The following is a 27,130-nucleotide window of genomic DNA, read 5'->3' as shown; positions in this document are numbered from 1 at the left end:
TGAGCTGCAAGCCATGCAGCCAACCTCACCAGGCCCTCAGGTGAGCGCTCAGGAGTAACAGGCCAAGGAAAATGTACACGAACAGAGAAAAAGATGATAGATAAACAGGTGAGTCATGAAGGGAACGGCCTGTGGCAGATCTGCTGCTACGTCAATGCCTGTTCATAGCTGAGGACATTAAAATGCATCGCCAAGATAAACACATAGGAGAACTAAATTCAGATGGTACGCGTGATATGACTTCCAAGTTTACATGATGCACCTCAACATAAAAATCTTTTTTTCTTCAAGCTCTAAGAAAGCCAAACCTCGCAATCACCCTCCGTGACTGGCTCCACCCAGTCACATCACACGCTGTAAAAAAAAAAGAAGCCTGGATGCAATTTTTTTCAAAAGAGATCATGCGTTAATGTTCCAGCCGTGTCCAGATGCAGCTTTCGAAACGCTGTGTCAGGAGTTCGCGTCAAACACGGTAGCGAGACATCAAGAGCCAATCAGAGCCACCTGAACTTCTATTTCCTGTCTTTTTGAGGGTTGTCGTGTTTTCTAAAAATGTCGGTTGCTAACAAATAGCTAAGTAAGACGAGGTTGATGTGGATATTGATACCTTTGAAGTCTTGCATCGGAGAAATGGTGCATTCATGAGGGACGATGCATGAACACTATAACAGCAGCATTCTTAAACAACACTCTAGTTTACAAATTTACTTAGCGAGCCGTAGGCCTACTGTAGCTAACATTAGCTGGGTGTGCTAAACTCACAGGTGGGCAAATGGCATAATAACTTTGAATGCTGCTCCAAAAAAAAAAATTGAAACCAGCATATTTAAACAGCACGAAACAAAAGAGACGGCGCAGCAAACTAGCTAAGACTAAGCTAATAAGACCTGCATGCGCTCATAATGGCAGGAAATCAATTCAGCTACAAAGATTCACAGGTATTTGGTTTAAACACATTCCCCTGCAAGTCACCTGTGATAAGAGGCTAACACCCTTGCACACACATGCTCAGTAAATTACATATAAAAGCATAAAGGGCGTTGTACCAAGTGATGAGGCAAATCTCGGAGGCTTCCTCATGAAAGCATCTTGGCACAAACATAATGATTACTTTCCCAGCGAGCCAAATGCAAAAGCAACCCCACCCTCTACACCTTTATACCTGCTTATTTTTCCTTTTTTCCTTCTTCATCAAACCAGCAGGTTCTTTTGTGTCACATAACCTCTGCTGCATGGCAGGGTTACCTTTCACCTGCCACGTCACGCAAAGTCAATCCGGTATCTCGCACCAGCAGAGCCATAACCGAGCTCAGGAGCCGATGCAGGGAAATGATTAACTCCGTGTCCTCTCTGTTTCTTTCTAAAGTTATCAATAACCTCTTTTAATACCCAACATTCTATCTCTGAGTGGATAAGATCAAAAAAACTTGTGCGCAAGAATGTGCTGTCCTTAGAAGAATGAATAAAAATGATCCAAGGTTTCGGACTGATATCGTACAACTGGACTATGTTTAAGAAAAGCAATGCTGAAAAATGAAAGAATTGTCGTTGATTTGAGCCACACCAGTCAAACCTGTTTTTGAATGCTTTTTTGGGGGGGGGGGGGGGGGGACCTTCAATCTCAAACATAAACAAACAAGGGCACCAAGTAAATGATTTGATGATTGGCCAGCTGACAGGTCAGGATCAGGAGTAAACACAAAGGTTGGGAATCATCCGAGAGAAGTCCGGCGCTGCCATGCTGAACTCAGTTGAATCAAATTGCTAGCGCTCATTGGCGCCCGCTCCTGCTGCCGCCAAACCTTTAGCGTTATTGTTACAGCTTTTGTGGATCGCTGAGTTTATGGATGGATGAAAATCACGTGGAGTATGTCAGATGGTGCGCTTGTGAGTTTGCAAACTGATGTTGGACAGTTTCACTGTTGTTTTTAAGTGTTGGGCAGGGTAACAATTAGCACGTAGCTAAATATACGTGACTGGCTCTTACTGCATTCTGGAGTAATGCAGGGAGGAAAAATATCCATGCCAGCTCTCTCTTTGAACTTTTTGGGTGATGAATCTTTTTGATTTCTCACAATCGAGGAATTCTGCTTGGTATAAAAGTTCCAGCATGTCAGCAGACGTGTCCCAGCTCTGGTGGCAGTCAAACGGTCCTCTTCTACTCACTCTCAATAATGCTCACATTCCTTTCTGATCATTATTAAAATGATACGTCCCACCCAAGTTAGCAAAACAGAGCTCTGATATCACCTGAAGACTCGTCGTCAGTCCATATTTCATCGCCAGATTAATAGTGACAAATTAAATTCGAAGATTCTTTCTTCTTCAATTATTTTCTCCCTGTCTACTTTGCCGAAGACATTTTTTTTCACAAGAGAACTGGCAAGAAGACGCGGATCCAGTATTTAATAAATTTTATTATTTCATTGCAGCACTCTTACACGCATGAAGTATCAAAACCAAAAAAATTAAACATTGGCAAACAGCCGATCTAAAATCCCATTAGTTAAAAAAAGGACAAACATATTAATATCATAAGAAACCAAACAAATATTTACAAAGTCTTTCTGTTAAAACTAAAACTCGTTATTTACAGTGTGACCCCCCACCCCTCTGAGGAAGAGACAAGAGAACTCCTATCCTTGGGGAGGAACTTTAAAAAAAAAAAAAAAAAAAAAAAATAGAAGCAATGAAATAAGAGGATGTGATTCACATCGGACAGACCCGGCCAGTCAATGCACGTTTCATTCAAGCACGCAGAGCTGAAATTGTGTACGTCGCTGGCGTCACCCGCCTGCAACTGTGGGCGCTTCTGTAAAAAATTATTTATTTATTTATTTTTTTTTAACCTTCCATCAATGTCATCAAATAAAAGAAGCAAAACCAGCGTGATTCCCTCACATCACCCTTCCCTTCCTTCCTGGAGCCGAAGTGTTGAACAAATACGGGAGAGGAGAAAAGAAAAAACAAACAAAAGGAAAAAAAAAAAAAAAACAACCTGATGAATTGAAACTGCAAGCAAACTGTCGTCAAAGGAGTTTGGTCGCCGTGGCAACAGATAATGTGATGGATACAAACATTGGCAAATCGCTCCGCTGTCGGAGCTCGAAACAGTCACAATTAAAAACTTTTCCAGAGTTATCGGATTGGGATCTTTCATTTGCTCTTTTTTCATTTGCTCTTTTTTTTCCCCCCAAGTTTTTTTTCCCCAAAGGAAAACCATCGAATCATATCAACATTAGATGTGAAAATAAAAAAAACTTGTCAAGTATGCATCTCAATACATTCGTTGTTTTCTCTCGCCCTCTTTCTCACTCACACACACACACACACTCTCTCACTCACACACACACATATAGACAATATATGAACAAGTATTTACAAGAGAAGAGCATGGGGGGGGGGGGGGTGTGCCCTGTTGCTAGATGCTATCTGCTTCTTGTGATTAAACTCATGTTGCTCATCTCACAGGAGGATGAAAGTGTTGCCAGAGTTCTGAAAGCAGTATTTGCAGGTAAATGCACAGGTGTGTTATAGTGCATGTGTGCGTATCCTGCATCCGTTTTCTTTTCTTTTTTTAAATTTAAATATAAATACTGGACACTAAAACCATCTCCGGTGGATCATGAGCTCCGCCGCAAGGATGTCAGCAAACACTGGTGACTGATAACAGGAGGCCAATAAAGGCGAACCTGGGCAGACTCAACAGTCGCTGGTACCGTCGGCGTCGGAGGCAGAGACGGCAGATGAAAGCCACTAAAGATCATTCAAATTCTTGCCCTCAGCTTCTCTCATCATTTGCATCAAATCACCTGACCCTCGCCCGAGGCGTTTCACCGGGAGATCACCAGCTGCAAAGAGAGCTCACTCCATCTCCCTCAGACTCGCCCGCTGAACAGGAACTGCTGCTAACCAGGGCCCGGATCTATCAACAACATGACGTGTGCGTCTCCTCGTGTGTGTACCTCAAACACCTTCCAACCACGCGTACCGATGTTTTTACTCCAGCAGAGCTGAGCAGCGACCGTCTGTCTGCACTAACCTGCTTTAATAAGTACAGTTTACTGCATCCCCGTTAAGTGAGTGTTCATTCGGAAACTTTTTTTTTTTTTTTTTGTTGAATGTTGGTTAGTGCTGCACGATTAGTGATGTCACAGTCGCAGGGTGAGCCTGAACCATTGCAGAGTCGTGTGTGTGACTGTTTTGAACGATACTGCACAGGTGTTGCAGAGTTGGCTTCTTGATGTTTCTTAATAATTCAAGCAAAAAGACTCATGACATTAAAAAAAAAAAAAAAAAAAGTTAGTGCAATGTGATTCCCATAATCGTTCAGCGCTAACATTGCTGCTAAAACTAGCAGTGGTGGTGAACTTTTCTTTCTTTTTTTGTGTGCCTAAATCAAGCTGTTTCCTTTACTTTTTTGTCCTCTACCTGGTACATTCCGTGAAACCATCCAGTACATTTTATTTCCTCGTCTTTTCTTTCGTATTCGTGCATCGCCGGAGCTGGAACAGTCCCGGCGGTCAAGTCAGTTTTGACAACTGCTGAGTGTCTTCGACCGTGTTCGCTAGCATGGACGGCTGGAGCAGAACGACGGGGATGATTTTGGTGCTGTATGTGTTCGTGATTCCTCTAAAAATGGTGAACGTGTGGATTCTGCTCTCCTTGTGATGCGTTTGTACACACAGGGGTTCCTCTGTTAATTCTGGTGACGCTTCATGTGCAGGGCCAGGTGGTCCGAGCGCGAGAAGCAGCGGCTGCAGGCGATACATTTGAAGGGTTTGGCTCCGGTGTGTTTCCGGTAGTGTCTGGTGAGCTCATCCGATCGGGCGAAACGCCAGTCGCAGTTGTCCCATGTACAACGGTACGGCTTCTCACCTGGAATACAGAGCGAGACAGGATGTAAAAAAAAAAATACTACACCTCTGCAGCTACTTTTATTCTGAGGCGCTTCATACTTCCTGCAACATTTCACTACTTCATTCTTTTCTTCTATTTAGAGAAATTTGACTTCCTTCACAAAATGTCAACAATCAAAGTAAAATGGTTCACACATTTTGAAACTTGTTTTACGTTTCACTTGTTGTACTTCCCACATGTCTGACAACTCTAACAAATTTATAGCGCTGCTTTCAGCAAAGTCTCCAGTCTCCCACGATAGGACAACGAGGCAATGACAGTCACGGTCTTTGAGGCGTCAGCTGCCATTCCAGAATAGCCTTTTACACAGTGGGTTCCTGAGCTGCTGTTAAACCGCTGTCTGCGTGGAGGTAAAAGATGAATCTGATGTTTCTGTAAAAGTCACTCATCAGGCCTCTGTTGCATAACGAGGGCAGCACGATGGCGGGGTTGTTTTAACAGTCACGTTGTGGAAATTCTTACTCTGAAGCAACAAAACTGTGAGCATCGGCAAGGCGCTCTCAGTTGAAAGCTCTCGGTTAATTCAGGTCAGCCAATTAGACCAGTTTTTCCTCAGAAGTCCTCCTCGGAGTACTTTGAGATACCGCGGGAAGCAGCTTTGACACCGCATCTGCTGAGCTCAATCCGTGTTGTCATGATCGATTTCAAAAACTCCTATAGTTAGACTCAGGTTATTGGGAGAAAAAAGAAACAAAAACCAGAACAAATGAAAGCTCAGCTTTTAGCAGCTAAACGTGCGCATCCCTGTGGAATTCCCGCAGCCTGCAACTCCTGAGCGGTGGGTGATCAAGAAAAGAGGCATTTTTCAATGGCGGATCAGTGCGGGGGCGAGGGAGTCTGTAGTTTTCACAGTTCATGTGTAATGGCATTCAATTCTTACGAAGTTTGTGAGGAGCTGACAGGCTTAACTGCTGTGTGTGTGTGTGTGTGTGTGTGTGTGTGTGTGTGAACAAACTCACAACTCTGCCTGAGTGGTGAGTGACACACCTTTATTTACAGTTACAGTATTAGACCGAGCATGTGTGTGTACGCAGCTCTCTGACTGACTTCTTCTATTGTTTCTTTATCATACTTTTAATATCAAAGATTTAATTCAGCTACATTTACCTTTGGTTATTAATGTGTGTATGGACGATGCCAAACGCTGCAGTGGGAGACCGCGGTATCTCATCATCGCCTGAACACGGATACACCAACACGACCATTGTTATTTCAAGGCTTATTTGTGTAAGCCGACTTGCTTCATCTGAGCAAATAACTTACGTGGTCATTTGCCGCTTGAGGAAATAAAAGCTACGTCTCACAGTTCCGGATGAAGAAAGCCCTGAAGAATAATGAGCCCAGTAAATCTGACGTGACATTTATCCTTACCGCGCCCAAACGTTGACATTTCTCCGCTGTGCCACAATGCGCTGTGACCCAACGGCGAGCTAATCATCAACACGGAGAAAAGAAAACGCTCAGTTGAAGGGTCTGGTATGCACACAACAAGAGCGAGAGAGAGAAAAGTCATCTTTCATAACCGAGGAGGAAACTGATGTTTGAGAATCAATGCAAGACAAGAGAACAATCGCAGGTGAGAAGGAGATAACAATGAAACTGATGATGTCAGACTCCTTCAACTGTTTATTCTCGCTCCGAAAAAATGTTCAATTGTTCTCAGACATGAAGAATCTGTTGCGTTAATTATTGATTTATTACAAAATGTGAAAAAAAAAAATCAATCATTGTGTCACGGAGTCAACGTGACAACTGCCCCCCCCCCCCCCCCCGTTATCATATCTAATGACAGACAATGTCATTTCTAAGTTGAGTCCTTGACTCTGCTGTTAATAATCTTTGAGGGTTTTCCTCAAGGACCCTCAACCATCAAGTGCTCTTTACCAGCACTAGCCAGTTAGCACTGATTAGATAGCATTGGCTAAGGACAATCAATCACTTTCTGATAGTCGTTAGCACGGCAAAGAGGTCCAAAGAGCAGAGGAGGTGAGGCAGGGTCCCTTTCATGAAGACAAACCCGTTCCCGTTGAAAGCATTTCTGAGGTTTTCAAGCTCTCCCGGCACCTCAAGGCTGCGTTCTGGTCAGGTTTTGATTCCTAATCACAGCACAAACGTTCCTTTGGCGTTCCTCAGAGTTCTGGTGCGTTACGTTGGTACTTTGGAGAGATTTGAGTGGTCAGAAATCATCAAATTCTGAAACCACATCTGGAAACGACCCAAAACGTATCAACACAACTTATAATTGCACATAAGAATCGACACCAAATACTTCCATCAAAACATTGAGAACCCAGTTGACATAAGAGCCCACGGATACCCGTATTTGTGGGTTTTTCAGTGAGAGTTAAGGTGGAGGTTTATCTGAAAGTTGTTTTGTTTTTTTTAAAGGAAGTAAGCCTGTTAAAATATTGTGAAATATTTGCAAAACACTCCATCATTGGGAGTCCATTTGATGACAAAGTTGAAATATTTCAGTTCTGCTTTGAAGAGAAAGGGTTTTACACCTGAGCATCTGAGGCTAAGAGGCACTTCAGCCTCCTATCTGGTTGACATCCTGTTTCTGACTTAACCGCCTTCAATGCGTGTGTGTGTGTGTGTGTGTGTGTGTGTAGAGGTGGAGTTCAAATGTCTCTGTATAAAAGGCTCTCGAGTCACAGGTGTGTTTGGTTTTGCTGTATAGCTGCGCTGTCGGGGGTCAAAAGCACAGCCGCCTCTCTGATTATTATCCTCGAGGGTTCGCAAACAGGCTGGTGAAACAAACACACACACACACACACACACACACACTGAACAAACACACTCGATTGGTGTATATTTCTAAACAAGCTGCCTACGGGTCATGTGCAAACCTTCCCTCCATCACTCAACTATCTGCTTTCCATCAGTGTTTCTTGGAAGTTGCTGGACTGCACCAGCATCACTCGCGTGTCGGTTAAAGTTTCCAACATCAACCTGAATAAATGAAAAATTGGAAAATTTCTCCTAACGTCTTCGTCTTGTATCTTTGACCGCTTAAAACTGAGAGAATTCACTATATGACTTTAAAAACTCCACGTGAAGAGGCTTTTAGAGCACTTCTGGGGTCTGATTTCCATTCGATTAAAAATCGTTTTCAAGCAATTAAAAATACTTTTCACTCATTCAGTGAGCAGAGATTTTCAGTTTTGTGCAGTATTTCCTCTTTTTTTTCTCCCTCATTTAAAAAAAAAAAAAAGTGCCGTTAAACACAAGGATATTTTGGAGTTTATAACATTTCAAACCCCTGCAGAACATTGTCCTAAAATTAAGAAGTAACTGACTGATTAAATGGACATTTAATGGAACAGCACGACACTGGGATTACCTCTGCTAATCCCAGCTACTCAACCACTAACTGCTCTGAGACCTTTGCAGGCCTTTGCACAGGACGACTGTTTGATCAGGTGGCTGATCAGACACCAAACAACTACCTCTCTGACATACACGGATACTAAAGCGCTGTGAACATGTCATTAGCCTAATGGACGCACGCATGGCCCAAAACACAAAAACGCAGCAAAACACACACTCAGAAATGTTCAGGCAAAGTACGGCTACAGGGCATCGATCACTCGGGGACACAAAAGGCTTTTGTTCCTTTCTGTTGAGCGCGCTCATGAAGAGCTTTTATGTTTTTTTCTACAGGAGGCTTCAAATCCCTGCTGCGAGAAAAGATTTGATTCCTTGTCCTTAACGATGGCGTTCATAAATAATATCTGTTTAGGACAACACGTAACAACCTTTAATGCGAAATTACGTGAGTTTATGTCCAAAACAATATGACAGTACTGAGTGCAAAGATCTGGTTTACTGGGAAGCAACAGCAAACCCACGGTGCATTTCCCAATCTGTCACGATCATCGATCAATATCAGAAATCTGCTACTGCTGTCCAACCTAATTTCCCCAGTCTTCTTTAAATGACGACACCATCTTGTATGACGCATCTGTAACCATCTCTGGTCTCATTGAGTCACAGAGCAAACACTCGCAGGCTCTCCAGGACGCCCATAAACTCTTTGTGGACCTCTTCGTTTTATCAGCTAAACTAGTGTTTGTGAAGAGGGATGGAGGGTTCGCTAATCAGGTTGATAGCACTGCACACTGCACACTCCACACTGCACACTCCACACACACATAAACATCTTGTGACCATGGTCAAGGTTGTCCCGCTGTGAGGGGCCGAAGGTCGTGATAAAGTCCAGAGATAGTAAAGCACTGCAACATCACACACAACAGCAGCTCCGCTTCCTTCAGGAAGACTTGACTCATACGAGGGTTAATTTGACCCAAGAGGCTTTATTTTGAAACACCAGCTTTTTTCAAACTAGCCAGCTCCTAGTGAGAACCGTGGGGTTTGCATTATTACCTTAGCGTGCGTTGTTTTGTCGGTGGTCCAACCACAGGGAACCGGCTTTGGTGGACATGTTTCAGTCGGGGCAGGACTACTCCGGGGTAGATGAGGAGCCTTGTTGCACCCAACTGAAGATTAAGCGAGGGAACTAAAGCTCCAGCAAACTTAAAGAGGTTTATTCTATCCAGCGCTGACACAAATTAGTTGGCTGACATCTAAAGTGCTGCTCCTTCTTCTCCACTGACCCTGATGAAGATGAACACTCCCTGACTTGATGGATACTCATTTTTCAGAACAAAAACCTTCATTCTAGGTTGGTTATTACGTCAAAATGGTGATTAAAACCTTTGAAAAGTAGGTCGAGACCAGTAAAGAAAACGTTCACTGCACGTTTCCTTGTATCAACATGCTGGCACAAACACGTACACTCCCATTCATGCATCACTTCCACTGAAGAACCTGTGAGGACTGACCACACTCAAGACTCATTGCTCTGCATTGCAGAGTGTTGATACAACATCAGGCTGCTACAACTGTATGAGTTTCCAAATATTCCGCAAATCTGAACCAAATTTTAATCTCCCTTTTTGCAAAAGGGGGGGGGGGGGATCTGTCCAAGCAACAAACAAATTTTCTTTATCCAGTCAGATTTCTTGATGCACGAACTGAAAATGTCGTTGCCGTTTCTGTAAATGTGGTCGGTGACAGCTCAAACCTTCAGGAGGTCGCTGGAGTGCAGGTCAGGTTATCTCCAACGATTGCTGTGGATAGCGACTGACTGCAGGATTTTGTTTGAACTGAAGGTGTGAACAAGCTTTATCGCTCAGGTTGGTAAACACTAAGTTGCATGAATCAAATCTAAAAAAAAAAAAGAAAAAAGTGACGTTATTTTCAACCAAAACCAAAATGCACGACTGTCTTAAGTGGTTACGAAGAGGACGGGACTGATTTAATTTGTCGTATTAAAAATCTCAGTTTGGAGATAAATTGGACGATGCAAGGTGCAGATATTGAGATGTGTTCAGTTCGCCAAACGAGACTTTATCTTTATCTCTGAGTCGGACAATGTTTGTCGTGTAACAGTCAGGAAAGCTTGTGACGGAGTCAAAGTTAATATCGTCAGCGGGGGGAAAATGGTTCAAGCTGTTGATAACGCAGCTAAGAGGAACACTTGTAGTAGATATAAAAGGGGAACCTCAGACAAAGCCTTGAGTTACACCACTGTTAACAAGGTACTGAACAGGGCTTATCAACCGCGAGCCGTCTGTTGAGTTATCTACTACTTCCTGTGTCCTCTGAGTAACAGAGTTGGTGATTCACGGCTGTCCAGCTCACCATATTTGCGCACGATTTAGAGAGCAAATAGTGACTGTCAAGAGTCAGCACAAGCAGCATATGACTCAAGTCCATGTGTCAATACTCCAGGTAGGAAATGGATCAACGTTCCTGAAGAAACCTGGGAGTTTACAATTGAAGTAAATAGCTTAAAGTTGATTAAGCCTATGACCTGCTGATCAATGTTGGGCAAAAATGGAGGAATGAGTCACTCTGAACAAATGTTATTCGGCGCCTGTTAAATTTACTGACGTGAAAGAGATTTTTTCCTTTTCCTGCTCAAAACAGCACACGCGCACCCGCACTTGGTTCCTGTGTCTACCTGCCACCAAGACAGGTACATGTGCTGCAAGCGTGGTGAGAAGGACAAGCAATGACTGAGCCAAGACCAAGTCTGGCTACAATGAAGCGAAGGTTTATTGACTCTGACTTTTCCAGTGAACAAGATGGCACGATGAATGAACCTTTCCTCTGAGTTAGGATGCCGATAAGAACCCGTGAAGTCAGCCACATTTCACGTGGCTCTAATATGTCCTGCAGTTTAGACCGGATACCTCATTGGTGTACATACTCAGCTCATGAGTCACCAAAACCAGACTAGGCAAGCTCGGTTTTGCCGGATCCCAGGTGAAGTCTGTTGATTGTGACAGAAACGCAGCTCTTATCTTGATGTGAAATCTTGAACAAAATGAAAACATGCAGCACAAATGACTGCTGGTTCACTGAGCAGTGCTGGCAGCTTTGAATCATGTCGCAACAACGGGAGTTATAAAAGGTCCCAGCGATACAAAACACTGAGGGGCTTCCATCTTGGGAGAGAGGAAGCACATTTCCACAGCGGGAAAAAAAAGAAAGAAAGAAAGACTTTTTGTCTCCGATTTTGAATGCTTTATTTTGAAATTCTAAATAATATTACCTGGTCTGCTTAATATGCGCACACAAGGGTGCATCTTATGAGGGTCTGAGCCACAACGGACGAGACGAACCACAGACAGAGAGGGAGCACGAAATGACCAGCAGGGGGCAAAGAAGCAGTTCATCTACTTCCCAGTGGAAGTCGTAAAGTAAATGGACGTGTTGAACAATGTGTGGGGTTTCAAAAGGCGAAACCAGCATCAGCCCAAACACTGGACTTAAAGCTTGGCTTCAGGCCATGTTCATTTTATATGTGAACACGAGCTAACAAAAGGAATCCACTGCTAATTTAATCTGGTTTCCTTTCAGCAAAGACTTTATTTTTGCTTTGCTGCTTCACTAACCTCACTGCATATTTGTCTTTTGCATTGCTGCATCTCACAGCAGGAACAACTTCCCCACTGGAATCCACTGAGTGTCATCTTATCTATTTATGACTGCAGTGACATCAGTTGCTATGTTCACATACATTCACATCCTCACTCTTTCTCTCCGTCACTTCTTCCAGATGAGTAAATCCCCAAAATCCAAGTAGGGGTTTCGTCTTACAGAAGGGAGAACACATCGAAACCAGTCCTATTCCACAACCCCCACTATCCTTGTCCTCCATCCTCTGACTGGGACTACGGAGCAGGAGTAACTGGTTTAGTCTTCGTTTTCAATAGCATGTCTTCTTCCGTCACCATTTCCCTTTCCTTCCCCTCCTCCCTCCCTTCTTTGTTCTCTCTCTCTCTGGGGAAGCTCGGAGGACAGGTACGAGCATGTATAAACACAGTGGAGAAAAAAAACAAAATTCTTAAGCAAGTTAATGTTGCTTCCATTTCCAGCTTTCTTTTCGTTGTTTGTTTTCATTTCTATTGAAGCTACTGGGTGTGACCAAACCAGTGGTGTGACAAAGGACACAAATAAATGAAGCCAACGCCAACTGAACTGGGAGCTTATTGGTTACAGTGGTCTGACAGTTTCTGCTTGGGACTTCGTCAAACTGAAAAAGTTAACTGAATCTGTGCAAGGCAGATTCCACTCTCCTGCACGGGTGTTGCTGTTGTGAGGCACGTAATAATTCAGCACTTGTGTTTTGTGCTCTCACATTCAAATATGATACACAGCATCAAGTTAACCTCCGCTGGAAAGAACCACCCCCCCCCCCGTCCTTTTGTATGTGTGTATTTCATTCCTTCATTTTGTTAACGATGTTAACTTCTACCTCAGCACCCGATGAGAGGCTGGTGAAAGAGGCTCTCCACAAACTTACGACTGAGAGCAGCAACCTAAGTGTCCACAGGTGCCTGAAAGTCTCCTTGAAAAAGGTTCCTCTGCTTCCTGACCGACGTAACCAAATGGAATTCAAACCAACAGCCGAGTGGAAGCTCTTTTTATTCTACATGGCATCAAATTCTCGCTAACCAGAATTTGTTTAGAAAGGTGTTTTCTTCCTTCAAAACCTTTAGCAAGTATAGAAAACATTGAGGATGATTTCTTTTTTTCAAGTTTTGAAAACGTACAGAGAGTTTTATCGCGACACAGCAAAATATCCATGGAACAAATGTTGATGAAAACACGGCTACCAAACTCCAGGTGCAAAACCCAGCAACTGTTGCAGGAGCTGAATCAGACTTCATTATCTGGTGTGTTGAATGTTGTGCAAGTTCAGGCAGATCACCAAAGTTCTGCTTGATTTAGTGGATTAACAGAAGCGGCTTCGTACCGCGTCCCGGCCAGGCTCCTGACAGGGACCTGGAGGAGGGCTCACATCCCCCTCCGACAGCTTCCCTCTGCCTCAGGTCAGCTGACTTCTGGCTCATGGCTCTAATTTACTTGAACTTAAACCAATAGAGAACAATCATATTTGTTTGTTGATTTAAAATTTTTTTTTTTTTTTTTTTTACCTGTGTGCGTCCTTTGGTGGGCCTTCAGATGGGAGCTCTTTGTGTAAACTTTGGTGCAGCCTGTAAAGAAATCACACAGAAAGAATCATGAACCAAAGTTTATTTTAAATGTTGTGATTCAATGACAGTCTGGATAAAAATGGAGGAGGGCGGATGTTAGGAGCAGCCTGAAGCCTCGACTTTTATCGCAGGGATTCGTCTCACAAATATTTGACTCTCCATTTGAACCTCAGGCCGTTCTGAACATGAACATCCGACCACTATTCAAACCGAGAAAGTTAGACGTATCGTGTGTGTGTGTGTGTTCGTTACAAACTGGGGTAGGAAGCAGAAGAGTAATGCAGGTCACTACCATGTGTAACAGGAAGGAACCGTGCTGGGAGACAAAACAGCAGCAAACACTGTGAACTCGATACCACAGTTGAAGACAAAACACAGCAGGGCTGGCAGTTACCCGGAGAGCTAAAAACCCGACGATCAAGAAATTTCAGCTGAAATCCTTTTCACTTTTTTTAATACTTTTCATTTCTTGAAACTGATCAAATAATTTAAGTTACATGACCACTTAAACACAAGTCGACCTGTTTGTTTTCTGCACTGAGACAATGATAAAGCTCAGACCTGGGAAGTCACAGAAGTGGATCCTCCTCTTCTCCAGCTCAGGGTTGTTCCGCCTGTTGTATTTGGGACCTGTCAGGACTCCCTGGCCGTGTGTCATCAGCATGGCGTGATGGGACAACCCCGTCACCTTCATCCCCCCCAGGTGATGCTGGTACGGCGGTGGCGGTTGGGTTGCTAAGCTGAGCAGCTCCACCTGACCATCTGGGCTCCCTGGCTGGGAATTAGGTGGGGAGGGCGGCAGGCTGTGGGGGGCTGTGTGCTGGGATGAGTTGGTGGTGGAGCCGTGATAGTAGCCGTGTTGCTGCGGTAGCTGGTGCTCGGCCATCATGTAGTTGCCGCTGTTTGTTGGTAATGGGACGCTGCTGAGGTTCAGCATGGTCCTGCTGTTGCTGGAACTGGACGCTGACAGGCCGCTGTGGGACAGAGTCATGGTGAGGTCAGCACAGCTGCTGATGGGCATGTGGTAGACCTGCGGTTGGGGGGCTGGGGGCCCAATTTGAAGGTCTGTGTCCAAATTCTGCTGCTGGGACCCTGCAGCCATGTTGGCAACACCTCCAGAACTCAAATCTGGTTTGATGAAAACGTTGTTGACTACAGGCGGCACACTGAAGACGGAGGTGAAGTCTGGCAGAGCCTGGGTGGAGTTGGTGGTGGTGGGGATGGAGCAGGGCACCTCCAGCCCGGGTTCTGTCTTGATCTGCTGGGGGGTGAGCGTCTTGGTGTTTAGCCGATAGAGGCCTGTTCGCAGGTGAGTGGTGCTGGGAAGAATGACATTGATATTGAGGCTGTAAGGGGTGCCATGCTTGTCTTCTTGGAAGTACTCATCGACCACAGAGGCACTCTCCCGCCGGTACTTCTTGTCACCAGTGTCACTGGAGGGACTCAAGAGAGAACTGTTGATCTGGGGGAGGTATTTTTCCATTTCCAGCTGGGTCTGAAAAACAAACGACAACGAAGGAATTAAACATGACAGCAGTTTAATACACTCCACTTCCACAATCCATCACAATTGGCATATAAATAGACAGTGGCCTTCTTCTTCTTCACTGGCAGGGTTCTGCACCTGTCCAGGAAGCTTATTTTGAACCGGTTCAGAACACCCAAATCATTCCATTTATCTTTCTCAAGCTGTGATGACATCTCAACCCCCGCTACACCCTGGTAGCGTGCGAGCCAATGAAATAAATGAGTCTTGTTTTTTTGTTTCAGTTTTAGTGTGAATGCCACATCTAGTCTGGGAGACTTAATTTGACTGTCCCAGCTGGGACGTTGCTGCAGAGACAGCTCTGGGGACGGCTCGGGCCCATTTGGTAGAACAAAGATTCTGAAAATCTTCAAAAGCACCGCTTCAGGAACCCACACCAGTTTGAAAGTGATTCCTCACATCTTCAATCATGTCGTTCAAAGGAGAGACGGAGCACGAACCTGCTCCTCATCAAAGCCGAGCTCATGTAAAAGCAGTAACTGCAATGCACGTCCATCAGTTTGAGGGAATTCCTCTCAGCGACGCACTGAGATTCACGCTGAAGATTAAAGTTTGAGATTAACGACGACAAACTCGCAATGATAGGATTTCTGCAGCGTCACTGGAGGGCTCGGAGGTGCAATCAACACCGATCCGAGCAGCGTCAGAGAACACGGTTGCAACATCACTTTATCTGTGTCTTAGTTAAATAAAGAGTGTGACAAAGTATTTGCTTAACCACCTCAATTATTTTGTTTAATGGGTTGTTGATAAGGGGGCTGTGTCACAGCTCGGCTTCACACTACGTTAATACACACAAACAAAGACAAGGATCACACACACAGGGGAGAGAAAAAAAGAGAGTAAAGTATGTGAAAGAGAACGAAAAGAATTAAGAAAGGAGAGAAGACAGGTTTTAGCTCCGGACTTCCTCTTTCTTTCTTCTATCATACTTTGCATTCCTGTTTCCTCTGGCGCTCATCACCCTGACCAACAGCCAGGATGAGGACTCACGCTGGCTCAGCCTGCTGTTGTGTCTGACATGCACATGTTTCCATCTCAGCCTCTGCTACACGTTTAGATTCATCAAAGATCAGTAACTCTTCTGTCAGGTTGAGAAAGAAAACTATCACGTCAGCTTATAGTTAGATGACACAACCGATACTTAAGTTGAGTTCTGTATTTCTGCTGTCTGGAAAACGTATTTCTCTTGGTAAAAAAAAAAAACGCAAAACTCTAAACCAACAGATGCACGTCAACAATGTACCACAGAGCTGAGTTCAACACTGACCTGTGTCACCAGGTGATCTTGATAAAGATAGTTGTGACTGCACCGGTGCACTTGTGAAAGTGTATTTTCCTGATGCTGGTCGAGTCGAATAAAGCAGATTGTTGTTGTTGCGCCTTGTGTACAGAACCGCCTCATGTGGGTGCCTGGAGCTGTTTTCAACCACCAGGACATCCCGAACAAGCAGCGCTCGCTATTCAGCCTTGTTTGTCAAACAACCACTGAACTTTAATATTTGGAGTTCTCGTGGATCACCATATTATACTTTCACACCTTTCTAAAAATCTGCAGAACTCCAGAGTGGCACTGACTGATCCAACATGAACAGGTACTGGTTCTGTCGGTTCCCACCCATGCAAGAGGGTATGTTGGGAGATGGTGATGTTCCACACCCTTGACTTCAACTTCACATCACAATCACGCACTCCGATGACATTTATTGCTTTTTTTTGTTTTGGTGCCAGTTGTCAGTCAGGTCTGATGAGATATCCTCCTGTGTCCCTGTGAAAACTTTTGTTTGAATGCAGAGAGAAACTTCAAGACCAGACAGGCACATCTATAAGAAAATAAACCAAAAGGTATTTTGCTCTGTTTAAACAGAAGACATTCGTAGATTCCTGATTAACTGGTGTGACCGTGTGTCTGTGTGTGATTCAGCGCCAATGAAGCAAACAGTCAAAAGTTGAGCAAAAACAAAAAACACTGTTCTACAGTGGACCCCCCCCCCACATGCACACACGCACGCACGATGATGCATGCCCCACAAAAAAGCAAAAGATGTATACATCTGAACAAACTCATTCACACAAATGCTGGAACGCACTTGTAAATACACACGAGCTAACAAGCTACTACACACAGACAGACAGCAGGTAGAGAGTTCCCTTCATGGGTGTGCCGTGGGAGGTGGCGATGCATGAAGACGGGGACTGAGAAAGAGAGAGAGAGAGCGAGACAGAGAGAGAGAGAGAGAGAAAAGCCAAACCAAAACAAAGACAGTAGGCATGAGAAAGACGCAGCGAAACCTAAACACAGTCAGGTAAAAATAGACCTGTCCAACAAATGCGATCCTCACAATGACAAAAGACACACAAGGCTGAAGAAAGGATGGCTGGACGGGGTGGGGGGGGGGGGCGAGAGGGAGGGTGGAGAGTGTGAAAAGAAGCAACAGAAAGAGAAAACATGAGCTGAAAAAAGAGAAGAAGAAAATCACACAAGGAATTAAAGTTGATTATCACGGGACTGACGAAGGCTCTGATGATGTGGATTCACTGGAGGCTGCACAGGAGGAATCCAGATGAATCCATCCATCATTTTCTATACCGCCTAACCTTTAAGGGTGGGGGGGCTGGAGCCTCTCCCAGCTGACACAGGGTGAGAGGTTGGAGTTCACCCTGGACGGTTCACCAGTCCATCGCAGGGCCATCTGGAGCAATTAGGGGTTCGGCGTCTTGCTCAAGGACACTTGGACATGGTCACTGGTGGAAGAGAGGATCGAACCAGCGACCCTTCAGTTGCTAGACAGCCACTCTACCTCTGAGCCACGCCGCCCCAAACCAGATGAATTACTCAGACAAAATAAAATGGAACTTCTGCACTCTACAACGTTTTAATGGACTTTTTACGTGTGAGAAAGAGAGAGAGAGAGGAAGAGAGAGAGAGAGAAACTTAAGGCATCAGTGTGAGTTTTTTGTACAGGTTTGCATATGCCCCTGTGTGTACATGGTTGTGTCCCTTCACCAGGGTCTCCTAGATGTCATTCATGCCCTGCCTGTGAGCCGGCTGGGCCTCATCGTCGGTGTAATCTGAAAACGCAGTGAAATTAAAGACTTGGCTATTTACTGGGGAAAAAAGACAACAAAAACAGCTCTCTGTTTCCTCCCACTGAGGCTCCTGTGTGCCTTTCAGGATGGAAACAAACAGTCCCTGTGCTGCCGGGGTGCTGGCAGCTGTAACCCTCGGGTGCCCTTGACCGTATCCCCTACCGGTCCGCTACTGATCCTTTTTGCTGTCAAAATCTGCACACTGATACACCGAATCTTTTGACACTGTCCTTTGTTGTTTTTGGGGTTTTTTGTGTGTGCCTCTTTTCAAGGATTCGGGTGCAAAACCAACAGAAGCAGCAGCACTTTCTCCAAGTGTGAAACTTTGGCTGCTGCAGGTGGTGATTCAAGGACGCAGCATTCTGAAGAACAAATTTGACCTGAGAGGAGAGCGGAGGAAAGGAATGATGTACTCAGGTCGTGAAGACATGGTGCTGCCTCACAAAATTATCGTTCAAATAGCGGTTAAATGTTGCTTTAAGCAAAAGGCAAAGCCTTACCAAGTATGTACATCTCATTTTTAAGTAATAAATATGCAATGAAGATATGCTGAAAATATATTCACAGGCTCAACTGGAAAACCTGTCTCCATTGGTCGATGGCCTAACTGAGCCAGACATCCTGAAAAATCCCATATCTTTTTAAAGCTGTCACTCATCCTTCAATCTCAGGGTTTAGAGTCCTAAGTGTATGGTGGGGCACGTGTGAAAATGTCAACAATAGCTTTGACCGAGGACGAACAAGGATTTGATCCTGGTGTTTCGCGTGGAGAACAAAAGGAGAACGTCTCCAGGCCGCAGCGGAGTCGGTTAATAATTGGACAACGTGCACAACTGCTCCGCTATGAATCCCTCGGTCTGATAACAAACAGTAACAGTCCCTTATCAGTTCAGGTTTATTATGGGATGGAGGGGGAGTTTCCACACTTCCTGCTCATCCAACAACAACAAAAATCTTCAAATATTCTGACCCCATTTACTTCAAAAGACAATTGTGCTGTTGTCTGTTCTACAAAGAGCATCAGTGTGTTTCCTCCTCACCGCCGTGACTTTCTTCTCAGTGCAAGAATGACATGAAAAGCAACAGAAAGCAGCTGTCGTCTCTTCATCTGTTCTCCAGAGACATCATCTTCATCAGACTGCTAATTGCAAAACAAATGGCTGCGTCTGCACGCCGCTTCTTCTTTATGACTCTCAGGAATGCAAAGAAACAGTGGCTGTTCGCCTTTGGATCTCCATAAAAACCCAGCCTGATAGTGTCGGGGCCTCTCGGTCTGCTGGCTGTGAGTCAACAGAGCAGAAATCATGACAGGGTCATTAGAGGAAGACAAAACCTTTGAGACTGGTGATGTTTATGACCTCTGATGGAGGGACAGATATGGAGGCTTGAGAGGACACTGACGATTCACCATTACGAATAAAAGCAGCATCATGTGGAGCTGCTGAGCCTAAGCGGTAAAACACAAGACTGAGGAGCATTCGGATCCATGAAGAAACAGCTGGTTAGGACCGAGATGCATGGCGCATTTGATAAGCGCTACACGGGTTTATGCTAGGGAGCTGGTTGTTTCCTCTGCTTTTGCCTCCATCATGATTCCTCAGAGGTCTGAACTGGCTTCTGGTACCTGAAACATCAAACTAGGAGCAGATCCACGCACAGTCAGCGAACCATAAAGTCCTTCCAACTGAAGCTAAAATGCTTCGAGAGTATAAAGACGCTTACACTGCGTTGTCTGAGGCAGCTAACAGTCAAGCGGTGAGTCCGACCTCCAGCTCTGATGCGACCACGTTCTCGGCTCGTCTCCACACGGGACTTATAAATGTAGTATATCCTTCAATGAATGGAACAGTATGGCACTTCCATATACTGAATGCTGCATGCCCACAGGTATTTCTTTTCCTGCCTCTTCATTTTTGTTTTTTGCTGTTTATTACACAATTTTTTTTTTTTTTTTTACAGTCTATTATTTCTCGCTGCTCTTTGTTCCATTTGGTTACCTGAAGCAGGTGACTTTTTAGCGGTTAAGTGGGGCGTTTCAGGTCTGGTAGCATACTTGGAGTATTAATTGTGCACACGACCCGAGGAAAACAGAACGTTTCTGACAACGTCGACACAACTGCACAACTGCATCCATTATCTAACCAGCTGAAGGATTTTTTTCCCCCCTCACGAATGATTTCATCTTATTTTTCTGTTAACAGAGCGATTTTTCCAGACAAATGAAAGGTAAACAGCATTAGTCATTTAGGCCTGAACAGATGAGTCTGCAGACCACACGTGTTTGGAAACATCAGCCTGTGACTGTCTGCAGGCAGCACCCTCAGTCTGGTACAAAGACACAGCCGGGCATGATGGGTAACCATGACATCAGCAGTCCAAACAATCTGAACAGTCAAATGAGTCAAACATGAGTCTGCTTGGTTTCTGGTGTGCTGGTAAATGAAGACTTAGCGGCGGGATCAGACTGATTTATGTGTTTGTGGATTCATTAGGCGCAAATATGAGAGGCTTCTCTTGCGTCCCGTCACGCCATCTATTACCACAGCGATGCCGGTGCACCACACCTTAATAAAACCTCTCAAAAACAAGTTAAATTCATTTTTCTCACATCAATACTTACAAGGACAATTTTTACGACTGCGCAAACATTTTCTTGTTATTTTTTTACAGGAGCACAGTCACGGCACCAGAAAGAAGCAGAAGGTGTTAGCAAAGTAGCATCAGGGAGGAGTGTCTTAGGCTTGTATTCACCCATGGTTTATATCTGGAGGGATGCGGAGTAACCTGCACCACGAAATTAAAGAGAGGCTGAATTATTTCATTCATCTGTGTAACAGCTCAAGTGCATTTCTCTGACTCGTGGTGTTCTCGCGTTGCTCTAAAGAAAAGAGTTTCCTTCTCCCAACCACACAAGCCATACAGCTCACTGTCACACAAACAGCACCCAGTCAAAACCATGATATCAACCAGACATCAAAGTATGCAAAATGCAGGAGTAACTTGAAGCGGGTCTGTAAGTTCAGGGCTTGAGATTCACATGGGTAAGACAACCTGAGCATTTCCTCACTCTGATGATGACAGAGATATCGGATATGTGAATTAGTGACTGAGGAAAATTATAGAAACACTCAAGTATCCGAGCATCTCTGGGCTTTGTGGAGGAAATGTAAAAAAAGGGACGCTGAATGTAGAAATCCATTACTTTAAATGTCTGTTAACCACAAAGACTCATGATTAAAAGTTGCTACTCTCCTTTAGGTTGATGAAGGGTTACTCAGTTGTCTCTACGAATGAGAAAACAAAAGAATCAAAACCAGTCGCGGTGGGATTCTGCATGTTGAGCCTATTTGTCAGCAGACAGATGCAAATCAGCTGCATAAGTTATCCTGGGAGTCAAATCATCAGTCAAACCACAACCGTGGCAGATTTCAAGCGCATGAAAACACTTTTCAGAAACGCGGCGCAGAAATCTACTTCAGTGTGTTGCTGGAGGGGTGAAATGACCCAAAAAAACCCCGAAGGCACAAACAACATGAAACAAACTACAAGTCAAACGACACGATGTAATAAAAGAACATCTCGAACCCCCTTAAGACAAGTGATTTTCAACCATATCTGACTATTGATCTCCAGGAATCATTAGGCCGCCCGGCGACTCGCTCTTGATGTGGTCGCCGCCAAGTTACTCTATAACTTTACCTGTCGTCTCTGCTCAGTCTTACAGGAAACCCATTGGTGGTATAATGACAAAAGAATCTGGAAATAGGTTTCATATCAGTTACTTATTCTGCCATTACTGCTCATGTGACATGGACAAGTTCAGTCCTCATGCAAATACACTTTACTTTTCTTGCAAAGTCAAACATGGCTGAAAGAAATCAAGCCTCCGCATCGGCTTGACGGTCGCTGGAAATCAGCGTTTACTTAAAAAAAACGTTGACGCAAATGCAGCCGCGACCTCTTCTTGTACTATGAAAACAAATCTGCACATTTTCTCGCAGGAAAATGGCCAAATTTCCTCTAAATACTTTAAATAGCAGCACAAATCATGTCAGAAACATCATTACTTCTTTTTTTTTTTTTTAAATGAGGCTTGCACTTTCAACCTACAGCCAAGAAACAGTTCTTCTACTCTGCACGTTATACAACATATCCTTGTATCTAATATAAGCAGATATTAAATCGTTCGGGCTCTAACGTCATCTGATTAACCACCAGTGCATTTATTGATCTATTTGGTTATTTTGTTGGTGGAAATGCAAGCAAGAGCAAGAAAAAGACTTCCAGTATTGGACATTAATTCACCTCCACTCTCTTTTAAGCTCTTTTATATCTGCCAAGTGTGTGAGATATTTGCTGCCTGAGTCATCATCAACTTTTAAAAAGGTCATAATATGCAAATACTGTGTTTACAGCTTGTTGCCGGCTGAAAAAAACATGGCTAAGAAGAAAAGTTAACCCTTTTGTAAAGGGGGAGAAAAAAAAAAAACACCTTTGGGTCCTGTTGGAACGCTCCAGGCTGCAGGTGTCATTAACTTCATTCCACCATTGCTTGAACAGCATCCTCACACACAGATATGGAAAAAATGAATAGGTGTTAACAGCGGAGTGAGTTCATTTACAGACTTGTTTCATTACCGACCGCTCCGCCGCCGCAGCAGCCGGAGAGGTGTTTAGATGTACACAAACACACCATGAACACAGATGCCAAAAGCGAAGACAACAACGTTCCGGCTCACCAAAGACCTGCCAGTGTGCGTGTGGAGCCCGGCCGGCCTTTCACTGCCACTCTAACTTTCTCATGAAGTGGCCCTTTATCGAGCTCCTCTCGCCTCCAGGCGGCTTATGGAGATGTGGGCTCTGCTCAGACAGGTTGAGCAACATACTGCTGCTGTCATGACACCAGCTTAGTTAAAGCGGCCTTTAAAACCCCAACACAATGACACAAAGGCATGTCTGAGAGGAAAAAGAGGGCCAAAAAAAAGAAAGAAAAAGACAAGAGACAGGGTTTTCTTTAGGTGGACTCCTCTGTTCGAGTTGGAAGAGAAAAGGACAGAATACACTGTGGAATGTGTTTGAGAATTCAAGGGAAGCTTCTGGTAGTTATAATTACTCCACCTAAACTCCCTTCTTCGCTCTTGTCAAAGACATGTTTTGCGTAACTCAACGCGCTGCATGTTTGAGCAGCGAGAAACAAGATAAAGCAGACGAATCGTGGCCGTTTTGTCTCGGACAAAACCTCAAATATGACAAGAGCCGGTTGTTGCAGAGATTCAGCCTCCCGCGGTGGTTTTGATGCTTTAAAGTCCACCGCATGAGGTCTTACCGCACACAAGCAAGTTCTGTCCTAGGATGCCCCAGAGGATGATTGACAGCTGACACATTGGCTTGAAATTATAAGATAATTGAAAGAATGTCACAAGCACACCAAGTACTTAATTCAGGTTATAATTATGAACGTGTTTGTGTCCTACATTCACCAGGGCTTAGATGGAGACTGCGCTTCCCACGATGCACCTTAGACGAGATAATGGGTGGTTGACGCGCATTGTTCCCTTACTATGTGGTTTCATGCCCAACATCTACACAGTAACTTTGACACGTCAAAAAAAAAAAAAATCAAACGTTTATGACAGTGGTTTGTAAAATGCTTCTAAAGAATCGTGATTCTGCATCACATCGAAGGGTTGGAGCAGATTCACAGATTCGAGTCCGTTCATTCCCGCTTGCACGTCATGCGCGTGTGTGATGAACAGAGGCCAGAAGGGAAAATGGACCACTTGCTCCGTCTCTTTTGCGACACAGAGAAATAAACAACCCACAACATTCACTCCAGAGGAAAGCTCCTGCATGCTTGCACCACCCCTGGCTTGATTTATTGTAAAAATACTGATGGTTGAGTCAAATCATCTTTTCCAATTTTTTTTTTTTTTAAAGTCAATCAAAGCAGAGGCCTCCAAAGATTTGTGATGTCACAAATCACTCCTGTAGTCACGCCTCTAAAATTCGGATTTTCAGTGAGCAAAGAGACCATTGACGTTTATATTAATGAATGCTGAGCAGCCTTCCAGTGCCAAACTCTTTCACAATCATCACCTTACACAATGAAGAGAAGCATTCATGTCAAGAACATGAAGAGAAACGCACTGGAAGGGACTTTAAACTTCCTAATCTTACTATTTTCCAGCAAAACACTGCAGCACAAAGCACCCTTCAGCCCAGCTTCCTCGAATCTGAACAGATTTGTCACGTGACCGCCCTCCATATTTGCATAAAAATCAACAGCTTATGCCCCCGACCCATTCCACAACCCACAGTACTTTTTGTGGAATGTGCTGCACCGCTGAAATAAGGGCCGCCAGAAACATCTTCACCTACCAAACCCACAGAGGCTCCTGGTCTTGAGTCTCTGGGTCCCTGTTTACCAAACACCTGGCAGGGGACCAGACTCAGCACCACCGATGGAGTCCGGTTTCTGTTTGCACTCTGTTGTGATCACGCAGGGGCCACGTACAATTCACCGCCATCTAACTTTAATGCAGCTGTCATGTCTGTTGCTCAGGATTAACTGGAGGTGACCAGCAAGCGCCTCGTTCATGCTGTGAGTCTGGTTTCATACAGCAAACCGCTGTGACGTCGCATGTTTATTTTACAAGCATCCGACTTGTCAGAGGCGATCCTGGATGGACACATCTACTAAAGCGTGTGACAATAAAGACGCCATTTTGCATTTGCTGTTAAATCATGTGATCACATAACTCAACAGCCCGGGCAGGTGGGGACGGCCATCGTAAACCACATATGAACTCAAATTATGTGGAGTTAAAGTTTCCAGGACGGTGTTCGGTTTCCAGTGTAGTGAAGTCAACAACAGGCAGAAGAAGTAGCAGAAGTTGTTTTGTTTGGTTGGCATCAAAGTTTTGCATTTTTCATGATAGAAACACAGTCAAAACAAGTGTGAGGGACTGAAATCTTAAATCCGCTGCAGGTCTCTGAAAGAACGTTCCACTGACTTAACGATGAAGTGTTTAAATAAAGTTTGATTTGGTCATTTGAATGACAAGCAGGAGGAGCTTAATGGAGACGTTAAAGTTGTCCAACATGTCAGGTGTCTGTGCAGGACTTTAACCTGCAGCTACAGGTGAGCTGCTTCCTCTCACAGGTAAAAGTGGGAAAACAGCAGCTCCACTGCAGTTTAATGCTTACTAGCGACCTTCCTTTCCTCCCAAACCAGCGTCTAACGTGGCTGAAGCAACACCTACTGCTGTTTACACGCCAAAATAAAGGACAAAGGAATAGTTTTTACACTCGGAGGGGCCGGACCTCCCGTTCACCGGGAGCCCGACGCGCGTCGGCGGAGACTCTCACCGCGGGTTTAACGTCCTCAAACACGGACGAGTCCTCAGCTCCGTCCCCTCCGGACATCCTCACCGGCTTCAGTTGCGTGAAAACCGCCTTTTCTTCTGTCGTGTGCGGCGGATTCATGGCCAATCCAACCCTCGCTGCCATTAAAATAATCACTTAAACAAATGTCTTCGTCAGAATTTATGTTACCCTATATAAACATACAGAATTATTATATTTATGACGCCGTGTGTTGTAGCTGAAAACAGCAGAGTAAGTCCACAGCCCTCCCCTCTCTTCTGTTTCCCAGGTAGGTTTTACCTGAGCTCAAGTACAGACGTGCTACCTGGACCCTCAGTTCGACACACACGTCAGCCAATCAGAGCAGAGGAGAAAAACTGTTGTCCAATCAGATGCGTGGAAGAAGGTGGGACTCACCTGAGGGACGACAGGGAAGGAGGGAAAGAACTGGAGATGGAAGTGGAGCCTCCTCAGGCTCACAGACGCAGATTTCAGAACGCAGAAGTTCTGCCACAAACCAAAGTAAAAATACACTCATTACTTGATTAATCTGGCTGATAAATGGTACTTAAAAAAAAAAAAAAGATAATTGGCTTTCTGGCAAGGTTGATAATTAAAGAAACGACTGCAATGTGCTGTGAAACGTATACTATTTTCCGTCAGTTTGTTTTTTTATTCATCTATTTTTTTGTTTTAAGTGTTTGTAAGGAACCGTGTACAAAAGTAACAATACTGTTGGCATTTAATGCACTCTATCAGCTATCAGCTGCAGTCAGTGTACTTACACAGCAGTTACTAGTGCAGACATACAGAATAACACAACTACATAACTTATGTAGCGATGCAGGACGAGTGGGAGGAGCGGCTGTTACCTGCGGATAAATGCTGTTACAAAATGTACGTTTTTAAGTGCGCGCGCGCACACACACACACACACACACACACACACACACACACACAACACAAAACAATGACACTCATAAAACTTGAAATAAAAGTTTAACAATATATTTGAGTCAGTTTTTATTGGTAAAAATGTATGATATCAGCTATGGAATCTGCCATTTAAAAAAAAAAAAGGAAGGTCTGATTGACCACAACCACTCAACAAATGGACTTTAAATACACTTTGTTTTCTGACTTTTGAAATAATGTCAATTCCTCCCGTGAGTGGGTAAATGGATGAGTCACACTTATAAAGTCAAAGTTCACGTGTGGCTGTAAAAACGCTTCACACAAAAGCTGCTGAAATCGTGGAATTGACGGACGGAGTTCCAAATGAGAGAGAAAAGGAACTGTTCTTCAAACGTCATGAACTGCTGAGAGGAGTTTGTTCTCGAGTGTCTGCTCTGTGTTCTCTACTTGGGATTACATCATTGAATCACTTTCAAAAAAAGAGAATATATTCAACACATATACAGAATGGATTATCTGAACTATGTCATCGCCTGAATGAAAAGTTAATCTGTAACAATAGAAATGATGGAGTCAGTCACCGTGATCTCGCTAGCAAAACTATTGACGTTAAAAAGCTCGAAACTCCTCAAGTCGTCTGAGAGATAACGATTTTCTGGGATATTTGGTGACATTTTTACCTTTGGTGGTAAACGACTCGGTGATAATTGTTCCTATTTGGGTT

At 44.2% G+C, this 27,130-nt stretch overlaps 1 protein-coding gene across 2 annotated transcripts; it reads right to left on the bottom strand.

Moving 5' to 3' along the window:
* Positions 1 to 2,397: 2,397 nt before the first annotated feature.
* klf5l (Kruppel like factor 5 like) lies at positions 2,398 to 25,772 on the bottom strand. Of its 2 annotated transcripts, none has more exons than XM_086226820.1 (4): positions 25,495 to 25,772; positions 14,052 to 14,985; positions 13,431 to 13,490; positions 2,398 to 4,878 (listed from the first exon to the last, which is right to left on the bottom strand). In XM_086226820.1, the coding sequence occupies exons 1-4, from the start codon at positions 25,633 to 25,635 to the stop codon at positions 4,700 to 4,702; spliced, it is 1,314 nt and encodes a 437-aa protein (XP_086082946.1). In that variant the 5' UTR covers positions 25,636 to 25,772; the 3' UTR covers positions 2,398 to 4,699. The 2 variants fall into 2 exon arrangements, with proteins under 2 accessions (XP_086082946.1, XP_086082947.1); XM_086226821.1 differs by having other exon boundaries at positions 25,558 to 25,772.
* Positions 25,773 to 27,130: the final 1,358 nt, after the last annotated feature.

Source organism: Aulostomus chinensis, chromosome 15 (genome assembly GCF_037954235.1).
Source record: "Aulostomus chinensis isolate RoL2024-O1b breed Wild chromosome 15, RoL_Achi_v1.0, whole genome shotgun sequence".
NCBI lineage: Eukaryota > Metazoa > Chordata > Actinopteri > Syngnathiformes > Aulostomidae > Aulostomus > Aulostomus chinensis.
Note: the sequence above shows the minus strand (reverse complement) of the source record. Positions and strands in the feature narration are given on the sequence as shown.